At 36.3% G+C, this 11,043-nt stretch overlaps 2 protein-coding genes across 2 annotated transcripts; one reads left to right on the top strand and one right to left on the bottom strand.

Annotated features, from left to right (window-relative positions):
* Positions 1–783: 783 nt before the first annotated feature.
* On the bottom strand, positions 784–5,456 carry LOC107750351 (FAS-associated factor 2). Its single transcript, XM_016565698.1, has 11 exons — positions 5,336–5,456; positions 4,395–4,463; positions 4,169–4,303; positions 3,818–3,894; positions 3,581–3,719; positions 3,348–3,433; positions 3,166–3,257; positions 2,910–3,087; positions 2,270–2,441; positions 1,745–1,888; positions 784–1,512 (listed from the first exon to the last, which is right to left on the bottom strand). The coding sequence occupies exons 1-11, from the start codon at positions 5,396–5,398 to the stop codon at positions 1,330–1,332; spliced, it is 1,338 nt and encodes a 445-aa protein (XP_016421184.1). The 5' UTR covers positions 5,399–5,456; the 3' UTR covers positions 784–1,329.
* A 1,518-nt stretch (positions 5,457–6,974) lies between these two features.
* On the top strand, positions 6,975–9,080 carry LOC107750386 (HIG1 domain family member 2A-like). Its single transcript, XM_016565750.1, has 2 exons — positions 6,975–7,214; positions 8,713–9,080. Exons 1-2 carry the CDS (start codon positions 7,031–7,033, stop codon positions 8,877–8,879), a joined length of 351 nt encoding a protein of 116 aa, XP_016421236.1. The 5' UTR covers positions 6,975–7,030; the 3' UTR covers positions 8,880–9,080.
* Positions 9,081–11,043: the final 1,963 nt, after the last annotated feature.

Genomic DNA, 11,043 nt, shown 5'->3' with positions numbered 1-11,043 from the left:
AAAACAAGAATTTCAGATCACACACACACACAACTCTCTGGAACATTACCAAAAATAATTCAAATTCATTGGTCTTGTTTCTGTGTGCTTTTTCTATAGCAGATTTCAAAATGAACATTCATGCAATATTATCATACATTATAATGATTCACTTCTATCGTACAAAAACATTTAAAGTATATATTTAAAATATCAGCCATTTATTGGTCATACAGATATTATCGTATTGGCTAGAATATCAATGCATCCCTATTTATATATTTTAATATTTCTTTTTTGCATTGAGACATTATTATCAATTCATATTCTCAGTGTTAATTGCTATGATACAGTAATATAAAACCAAGCAATGTGGACATGATTTATTAATTACAGTCAGAATAATGGCAGTATAACATACTACCATGGTATATAAATACTATACATGTTTTCTGCATTAAAATACTGTGAAAATGTCACAATGCAAAAAAAAAAAAATTTCTTGACTATTTTGATTTAGTGAGATGTGACCCCATCTTCTGACCAGCTTTATGAGATTCATCCTAATAGTTCAAACTCACATTCAAACAGACTTAATGCTATAAAACGAGGTAATCTGGGTTACTGCCTCTCCAATTACTTTATACAATTTTACAATGAATGTTTTAAGTCATTATTTAGCACCATATTTTATTTCCACATACCTACAAAAATATTAAAATTGTCATTGCTTCAGGTTTGTGCAGTAGGCTGCAATGCAAATGTTGAACAAGCTTGAACCAAAACTTTAGTCAAACCACAACAACATTTTAAAATGTTTAATTTAGAATTGGAAAATTACATCTTTACATGACCAGACCCATCAGATGGACGACAGGCAACATAGGCATCTATGAATTACCACAGGCACACTATGCGCAGACTGGCACTATACTCTATATAGACAAAGCCACATGGAAAAACTGTGGCCTTTAGTTTTCTTATTCGAATTCACCTGAACCGCAAGCAGCCCATCGTATCCTTTGCCGACAACCCTCTTTTGGTCGTTAGATGAGATACATTATATGGTCGACTTTGATTTGCATTAAAAAAAGAAAAGAAAAAGATAACTCTGTTGTGGCTTCCAGGCTTGTCCTTAAATATCTAGGTCATATATTTACAGGGCCGTTCACCTTGCACTCATTTTTCGGAACAAAACTTCACTGCAGGGAAGGATGGGGTTATTTTTTTTTTCCTTTTTAAATTCGGTAAAAGGTTTATTTCAGTGACCCCTCGTCCAGGCCATCAGACAGAAGAACAAACTGGAGGGGAGGCGGGACTCGAGTAGTGAGCAGGGGGTTAAGCTAAATGTCAATCGTCTGTGAGGTCCTGCACAAAGAGGACTTCTGACCGGCTCAGACCGGCCTCCATCAGAGTGGGGGGATTGGGCCGCTCTTCCGTCGGCAGGCAAGGCAGGACCCGGCGTGGGAAATTCGTTACTATTTGGAATTTCTCAGGGGTCTCTTTCAATGAAAACAGGAAGTCGTGTATTACCTAGAGGGGGAGGGAGAGACGTTTTAGACACTGGTTTCCACTTCAAAATACAGTTTTTTAAAATTAGGCATCACGTAATACAATAAAAGACTACGCCTTGTTTTTACTCAAAACTGTGGGTCTCCTGAACCTGTTTTCTTATCTTTAATCACAGACACTTATATCATACTGTTATGGTACTCAACACTGCACAAACGAAAAAAAAAAAAAGAAAGCAGATGAAGGTGTTTACCGTCAGTGACTGGCTGAAGAGGAATCTTCGCTCCACGCGGGTATCGTTGGGCAATTTGAACACTATTTTGACACTGTCTGGGTCATCCAGGGGCGGCTCAGGAGGAAGACACTCAGACTTGCGCTCCTTCTCTTCTTCCAGTGTCTGTAATTACACAATCATTAGAAAGTCATTAAGTGTGATTAGTCATAGCTACAGCTACGTCGGAAATTTGTCAACTGACGGGCATCATGAACAATTACTTGTGATGTGCAAAGAAAGAGACCGCAGGTTTTAAGTTAGAGACAGTATATGCAACTGTTCTCAAGAGCATGAAATTACAAAATACGTTTGTCACAATTTTTACTGCGGTCAAATTTTTGTTTATTTAATTTCAATTTCAATTCAATTTTATTTTACTGTGATCAGTTACTTAAAAGGTAATAATATCTTGTAATTCAATGTTCTTTAAATGACTGACAGCAATGGTAATTGTCAAATGAATTTCTAAATTTATTTTTCGTTACATAAAATCAAATCGCTTACTCTTCGTCTCCTCTCTTCGGCAAGGATGCTCTGGTGTGCCTTCTCCTCCTCTTGACGTTTCAGCTCTTGTTCTTCTCTTTTCTTTCGGTCTTTTTCCTGGTCTGCACGTAGGGATGCCAGGTAAGCTTCATCTTGCTGCTGCCTCAGTACCTGCGTCTGATTCCTCTCCTCCCTGGAGATAGATAGACAGATAGACAGACAGATAGACAGACAAATATAGATAGATAGATAGATAGATAAATAGATAGATAACAGAACCAAAACATCATATCATTAATACTATCAATCAATAATAATAAATTATATAAATAAAATTATATAAAATATAGGGTTGGGTATCGTTTTTTTTTTTTTTGATACCAAATCGATACTTTTAAAACAGTTCCGGTGCCTAAACCGATACTTATTAAAAAAAATAACCAGAGGACAAATATTTCAATCGATCGCTCAGGTATGGCACCGAAATCTGCGTTCGGATTCGGTTCTAGTACATTCCGGTTACATGGGTACTGGTGCCATATTGGTACTGGGTTTCAGTACCCAACCCTAATAAAATATAGTTTCTTTTTATGTTATAATTAAATGCCCTACACATCGGGGTGAGTTTCAATTCTTCAGAAAGCAAACCACATAACCTCACCTCTCTAGTCGTTCAGATATGAGATATGTCTGGTTTGCCTCCATGATGAAGGTCAGCTGGTTGATAAGATCCTCAGGCTGGATCAGCCCCTCCAGTCTCCCAACAACTGTCATTTTGCGGTCCTTCAGCATGATCATAGCCAGGAAGGGATAGGTGTTCTCACGCAGGGCCTGAGAGACTGAACACACAACATCTTGTGAGATAACGATGACTCCAATCAGAGACTGGGAAGTGAAGTTGATGTCAAGCTAGTTACCTCTGTAACCCTCTGGCTTGCTGGTGGAACATGCCCAAAACAGCATCCTTGTGTTAATGAAGGTCAGCACCTCTTCTGAACATAACGTGGTTCTGAGAAACAGACAAGAGCTCTGGTTATGAGATAAGAAGCTCACCAGATGTGAATGTGCATAGAGGAGAACGTTCCAACTTAAAAGCTACCTGCAGAACTCATCTGTGTCCTGGTGATCATCTCCATGAAGATAAACTAACAAGTAGCGAAGTTCTCGCTTGGCATCATTCAGAGCCTAGAAGAAAAAAACAAGTTCAACAGATACACACATTAAGAACAATTTTGGATTTACTTAACCCAAGATGTTTCAGTCTTCAGGTGTCTGTCTGGTAAACAGGTCAAATACATGAAAAGTTAAATGTACTTTTTTATATTAACATACCTGACTATATGTTCCCTGGTAGAATACAGGATGCGATCGACCATATTTCTCCTCAAAACTATGAATAAAGGACATGACATCTCCAACAGGGTCTGTGACACGACCCCTTGGATCCGGTCGAACGAATCTCAGGGTGAATCTGAAGAATTTGAGAGAAGAAAAAACCTCAATAGAAATACTAGTTACTACTGTAGTGTGAAATATTACGAGTCTATATTAGATGAACTGCTTTAATACCTGAATATGTCCAGAAGTGTATAATACGTAAACCTGAAGGGAAGCATTATCAAGTAGTAACTCCAACCTAATAAGCCCTGTAAAAGAGAAAAAAATATTGATATAAGCAGCTTATTTAATATTTATAGAGGACCATGTTGCAATGTCTGTCATAGTGCTGCAATTTTAATAGGGAATTACCCTAAACTGTCTGCATGTCATACCAGTTGAAACCAGAACCTTTCCTTGGCATTTTAGTATTTACCACAGCTAGATATAAATGTTTATTGAAAACACTAGAACAAAGAAATGAGCACTGGGAATGAAGGAAAAAACAGAACACATAACATAAACACCAAAAGACCTTCTTACTCTAGGCTGTGGTCTTGAGACAATATAGCTATACACTCTGTGGTCTGTTGTGTTGACCTGTAACGGTCTGGCGGGCGGCGGGTTGAAGACACTCGGAACTCCTTCTTGCTCATTTAGTCTGTCTTGTACTGCGGCCTGTAAAAAAGATTCCCATTAATTCCAATAATTATAATAAGGTTCCCAATACAAAAGAATGAATCCATTCATTTGGTTTACCAGCTCTCACCTCAATGTTCCAATTGTGTTGTTCTAATGTGCGCCGACACTGGTCCATTGACTCCAAGCCTGTCAGGTCCTGAATAATAAGGACAGATCTCACGTTATTTACAAACAAAAGAAAAGCGCTGAAATTTATTGTTATCACAAGTTAAACTAAAATATCCTGTTGCATGACAGATATGTTAATAAAATATGACAAGTTTTGATAACGAATGAAACATTTGGGTGGCAGTGTGTTTCTAAAATTCTAGATTAAGCGTTTTCAAGATCAGTCATCATTCAAGAGCATATTTTTTCTTTTATATTGCTGTATGACTCGGGAGTAGATGAGGAACAAGTAATCTTCTCCAATGATTGTTGCAAACAGTTTAAAACAAGACAAAAAAAAAAATCCTAAATGTAAAGTTAAAAGTTGAAGTATTGCCAGGTAGACTGGAGGCAGATTAGCACTGCGTCTCAAAACCTAGTATACTGTCTATCTAAATGGCATTTTACGTACCGTTCCAGAAGACTGGTTGTTCCACATATGGCCGTCAAAAACCTAGAATGCTGCCTAACTAGAGAGCACTTTGAGCATCATAGGCGCACTTTACTTTGACCAAATCTGCTGTCTAGGTAGGCAGCTCTCTAGGTTTTGTGACACAACCAATGTCTCGCTGCAATGACAGCTGCCATTTCAACTAAAACAAACGACACTTGTATACAGGAGAAAGTCTTTATATGGACATAGAACAAAAGGATATTTTTCAGATTAAGTCTGCATTTATTAGATAAACTACCGCTGGTTTTGGTTGAGTAAACAGTAACGCTCTTTACGGCAGTTAGCTCGCTGACTGGTCATTTATACTTACAGCAGCTGAGCTGGACACCGCGAACACAATTTTTTCTGATAATTGAGTCTATAAAAGATCCAAACAGTATGTGTTAACCAGACAATCTAGTTGGTACCTGAAACTGAAGGAGTTTTTCAGTTTGAGCCTGAGATAATTCCTGTTCTTCTGGCGCCGCCATCTTACCTCGCCGAGCCCTAACAAAACGCGATGACGTTTAAAGCGTGCTGACGTGACCAATACGTTCGACGTTGAACGAACGCTTCTTTCTTTCTTTTTTTGCGCCGCCTGCTGCGCAGGAGTTGTATGGCGCATGTTTTACCGTCATTTGTTTTTAGTTAAAAATAAAAATATTAATTTATAATATAAATAAACAATAAACAGCGTTCTTGTAATTTTAATTGAACATTAAGTGCAGCTAGTAACCACAATTGATTAGATAGATTATGTATATGTTATACAATCGTATTGCGGGGAAAACACATTATTTAGTGTGTTATTAGAAAAACACATGTTACAAGAAAGCGTCTAAAATTAAAACATATAAAGACCAGTTATGTAATGTGATGTACAGCTGAACTTAATTGTTAATCTAAGTAAGAATGAAATCAAGAGTATTATTAAGAAAAGACTGAAGGAAAGGTGGCAAAAACAATGGGATAAGTTGTTTTTTTTCACTGGGAAGTCGTGGCCTAATGGTTAGAGAGTTGGACTCGAAACCCAAAGGTTGTGGGTTCGAGTCTCGTACCGGCATAGATTGTAGGTGGGGGGAGTGAATGTACAGCGCTCTCTTCCACCTTCAATACCATGACTGAGGTGCCCTTGAGCAACCCCCAACTGCTCCCCGGGCGCCGCAGCATAAATGGCTGCCCACTGCTCCGGGTGTGTGTTCACGGTGTGTGTGTGTGTTCACTGCTGTGTGTGTGCACTTTGGATGGGATAAATGCAGAGCACTAATTCCATGGGGTCATACTTGGCCACATGTCACGTCACTCACTTTAAATAAGGAGAAAAAGGTCGGTGGTTTTACAGAATTCAAAGGAAAGTGGGAGAGATGAGAAGTGCAGGGAAAAACAGGAGAGATGAGATAGTAATATCGAGGATGAGATTTGGACACACAAGATTAAATAGTACACTTTTTTAAAATGGGTAAACATGGTACGGGAAGGTGTGAATTTTGTGGACAAGAAGAAACAGTGGAACATGTTATATTGTACTGTCAGAAATAAGAGACTGAAAGAAGGATTCTAATGCAAAATTTAGAAAAAATAAAAAATGCATTTTACACCGAGATATATTTGACAAAATAACTCAAGGAATGAATGCTATAGTTTTATTTTTCAGTTCCTTAAAATAACCAATTTGTGGGAGAGAACTTAAAAAATAAAAAAAGGGGGAAGGAAGTCACTTTTTTGATCCACACTCCATAGCAGTTGTATTTTTTATTTTAATTAATTTATGATTTATTTATTTATAAAAAAAAAATAAAATAAAAAAAAGTTGTTTAACTTTTTATTTATTTGTTTTTGTTCTGTTTATATTTCATTTTTATTATTCTTTATGTATTTATTGTTTTGTATTCTGGTTGTGTATGTATTTTATTGCTATGACTGTATCCCCTGTGAATGTTATTTCTTCAATAAAAAAAAATTTAAAAAAACTCCATACCAGTTGGTGGCGGAAATACACCATTTTGTTGTTTGTCAACCGCCAATAAAATTTCAAGAAGAAGAAGAAGAAGATTTACAGCTGGCGGAAATGCCCTGTTCTCTCTGTTTATTCCACTTCCTGTTAACTGAAGTTCTAGCTAAGCATGGCAACTGCAATGACCCCGGTTGGCCAAGATCAACCGACCAAAGCAGATCCTCCACCCGTCGTGTTTGATTTGTCTCAGCCTCCGGTTATCGAGGGATTCACCCCGCTGCCCAGAGCAAAGGAGGAGAATTTTAAAGACAAATTCATCAGAAAGACCAAAGACAATCCATTCGTCCCTATAGGTGAGTTACGTAAAACAGTAAACAGTGACTTGCAAAACATAATTAAGTTCTATGATTCACCAAAATGCAGCTTCATATGATTTTGGTTGCCAACAATTAAACGCCTTTGAAGATAGAATGCAGAGAGTTTTGAATAGATTTAATATAATTTTATTCGTACAATGTTATTGCATGGAAACCTTGTCATGCATTTTAGATCAAGGTGATCATCTTGCAACATATATGGCATGTTCCATGCAGCTGAGATTTTTGCACTGACAAAAGTTAAATGTGCAGAGTTTGACTTTCGTTTACCCCTGTCAAAGTAACAAGCAATTGAAACACTGAATTGATTTCCCTCCTCTGTGTTATGGAAGTGCTGCAGTGTACATTCTTTGTTGTGTCAGAGCCAGAATGAAAGGGGGAAAAAAGGATGGAACAAACAAAAACAGCTAGTGTTTTTCAGAGGAATAGTGATTCAAACTAAACGCGTTGTTGGTGTTTAAGCTGAATGTTTAAGACCATAAAAAGTAGAACGCTTTCTCTCTGTTATTTGTCGCTTTTGACAAGTTTGTTACAACAACAAAACAACAATAACAATAAATATTCGTACATTTTGATAGCTACCTTCTTGATAGCAAGTTAAAGAACATATTTTGTCAAACATATACTACTGTTCAAACACTTGGGGCTGGAAAGATTTATTAGATTTTTGTTTAATGTTTATTAAAGCCTCTTATGCTCACCAAGGCTACATTTATTTGATCAAAATATAGTTCAAATAAAAATATTTTAAATATTATAATACTATTATAATTAAAAAAAAACATTTATCTATTATCTATTTTAATATATTTCAGAATATAATTTATTCCTGTGATGGCAAAGCTGAATTTTCAGCAATCCTACTGTCACGATATTTCAAAAACCATTGTAATATGCTGATTTGGTGCTTAATAAACATTTATTATCTGTGTCGAAAAGAGTTCTGCTGCTTAATATTAATGATCATTTTTTTTGTTGAATAGAAGGTTTAAAAGGACAGTATTTACATGAAATGGAAATAATTTTTTACTTAAACTGTCACTTTTGGTCAGTTTAATGCACCATTAAATAATTTATTTTGAGAAAAAAAAAACCCTACTGATCAAAAACGTTTGAATGGTAGTGTTTTGGGTGGGTAGTAAGTGACATTAAATCACATTCTTTTCTTTGCTTCCATTGGTCACTGACTGAGTAAATTTGTAAGCATCACCGAGAATCCCAGTGCACAGTAGATTTTCCACTGAACTCACCCTTCTCTCCAGCTGTGAGCTTTCAATGTGACTTACACAGAAAGACTGTTGCGCCAGAACAAATAAAACTACATCTTAATATGTTAACATCTTTCATAGAAAGATTCAATGTGAGCAAACCACTTGATAATAAATGTGTATGTATGGTATATGCATAATTCTTGTTGTATGTAGTATAAGATAAGTTGTATAGCTATCATTTTTTTGGTGGTCTACCTTCTCAGGTTGTTTGGGAACAGCAGGAGCATTGATCTACGGCCTCAGCGCCTTCAGACGGGGCAAAACTCGACAGTCGCAGCTGCTAATGAGAGCCCGTATCTTCGCTCAAGGCTTCACCGTCGTTGCTATTCTAGTGGGTGTAGCCGCCACAGCACTGAAGCCCAAGCAGTGAAGACGAGACAGCAGACCCTGTTTGACCACACTGACAAGCGCCTTATACGGTCCATGGGTGGAATGTGATGTGAACATGGAATGTACTGAACATTAAATGCCAATTGTTAGCATTTTTATTTTCTTTAGATAAAGGCCCAGTGTAAGAACTCATATTATAGATCGACTGTTGGCAGATGGCACTATTTGCAAACTTTATCAATATGCCACACTTTAAAGGAAAACAATCTGTCATCATTTACTCACTCTCAAGTTGTGCCAAACCTGTACGAGTTTCTTTCTTCTGTTAAGCACAAAAGATGATATTTTGAAGAATGTTGGTAACCAAACAGTTGGCGATTGCCATCGACTTCTATAGTATAGAAAAAAAATTGGAAGTCATTGGCTACCGTCAACTGCATGGCTACACACATTCTTCAAAATATCATCTTTTGTGCATAACAGAAGAAAGAAACTCGGACAAGTTTGGCACAACTTGATTTTTTAGGTGAACTACCCACTATTTAATTTAAAGAGTCACAACATTGCCTGGTTGCAGGCATAGTACCCGTTTTTCCATGTTGATGACCTTTGCTTGAAACATTGCATTGCTTTTTTTTTTTTTTACCTCAATTTTCTGTATGTAGGCCTGTCACGATAACACATAAATAAACATTTTCTAACAAAAAGTGCAAAGTAACTAAAAAGTAGTAAAGTAGAAAAAAAGAAAAATGCAAAAAAAACTTGTATGGAGATTTTTCCATCTACAGATTTTTTCCCTGATCTTCTTTTCTCTGTAAATTAAGGATTTTTAGGGAAAGGGAAACTTTTTTTTTGTAGAAGCATTTTTTAAATTTGATCTAGCTCCTCATGACTACACCACATTATGTTTGAGAAGCTGCAAAAGACACAGGCGCAAGTGGAATGTACAAAACATGGTGACATTCATTTTTAAGTAAATATAATGGGCGATATATTGCGTCACCAAAAATTGAGGTCATGTACATATATTGCGCGATAAGTCGATATATTGATTATTGCAACAGGCCTATCTGTATGTATTTAGATGGACTACTAAAGGTGCTGCGTATTGTATGCAAAGAAAATGGGAATTCTTGATATTAACTTAAATCTCAAAGTGTTATAAATATTAGTCTCATTTTGAAAGTCACAATAAATATTGTCTGAATGCATATGTTTTCAAATGAACTCATTTTATTTAACGTGTTATTGAATACAGAATAATTATTGCATGGTCTGCACTGGTGCACACACATTTTGGAGTCAGGGTAAGGGCTAAGAGATCTATAAAAGGGGGACTGAGAAATCCAACCAATTTTAAATTACAAATGAATTTTCACTAGATTGTTGAATTAGAACCCAAAGTTACAGATTATTTGTTTGGTTATTAACCATCATTTGTTGTAATATGCATCGAAAGTTATCTTAAAAGCCAACTAAAATTTAATTTGCAATAGAACAAAGGCCTCCTAACATCTGTAACATGTATATATGTGCCATTAAGTAACAAGTAGGATTACAAATTTAAAATCTGGTCTATAAAAAGCGGTATTGTTCTAATTCCAGCATGTTTATGTAAAAATACAACTACCTGCATTATCTTATTGTGCTACGTTCTATTTCTAGTGGTTTTGGCAGCTTTGAATGATGAAGGCCTACAGATAGACAGTAAGTCTCACAGTGAGAAAAGGTTTAGGCACATGATTCATTGCTGTAGACTGAGGCCACAATTACAAACTGTACACTAGAAAAGCACATGGTTCAAACTTCTTATTAGTCCCTTATGTATATAGTAACATAACAGAAAACATTAACCGCTATGTAAGCACAGGCACGTGCCATTAAGGATTTCTGTGCATATTAGCAGGTTAAATCGGGAGTATTTCTCCTTCATCTGTAAAATATTTATTCTATTTTAAGTTTAATAGAAGCTTTTATGGGCAACATGCACATTGAATTGAAAACTGCACTCTTAACTAATAACTATTTGAATATTGAAAAGTGGTAATGTGTAAATGATAATAAAACAAGAACCTTAGCAAGCTCAGAAATGTAACGTCCCTCTTGGCAGTGAACAGAAATACACAAACGCAGATAATGCCAAACCCAGATACTGATTACAACACAACATTCAACTTAGAAAGACAAATAAATGGTCAAAAAAA

This window comes from Sinocyclocheilus rhinocerous, unplaced genomic scaffold (genome assembly GCF_001515625.1).
Source record: "Sinocyclocheilus rhinocerous isolate Xijiao unplaced genomic scaffold, SAMN03320098_v1.1 scaffold1053, whole genome shotgun sequence".
Taxonomy (NCBI): Eukaryota; Metazoa; Chordata; class Actinopteri; order Cypriniformes; family Cyprinidae; genus Sinocyclocheilus; species Sinocyclocheilus rhinocerous.
This window is presented reverse-complemented; position numbering and strand designations above follow the sequence as displayed.

Bases quoted from the DNA above. Each gene is read 5' to 3' on its own strand.
- LOC107750386 (XM_016565750.1), top strand. From the start codon at position 7,031: ATGGCAACTGCAATGACCCCGGTTGGCCAAGATCAACCGACCAAAGCA. The intron at 7,215-8,712 runs GTGAGTTACGTA...CTACCTTCTCAG, and splicing joins CAATCCATTCGTCCCTATAG to GTTGTTTGGGAACAGCAGGA.
- LOC107750351 (XM_016565698.1), bottom strand. From the start codon at position 5,398: ATGGCGGCGCCAGAAGAACAGGAATTATCTCAGGCTCAAACTGAAAAA. The intron at 3,720-3,817 runs GTATTAAAGCAG...CAAATTCTTCAG, and splicing joins ACACTTCTGGACATATTCAG to ATTCACCCTGAGATTCGTTC. The intron at 2,442-2,909 runs GTGAGGTTATGT...ATCTATCTCCAG, and splicing joins ATATCTGAACGACTAGAGAG to GGAGGAGAGGAATCAGACGC.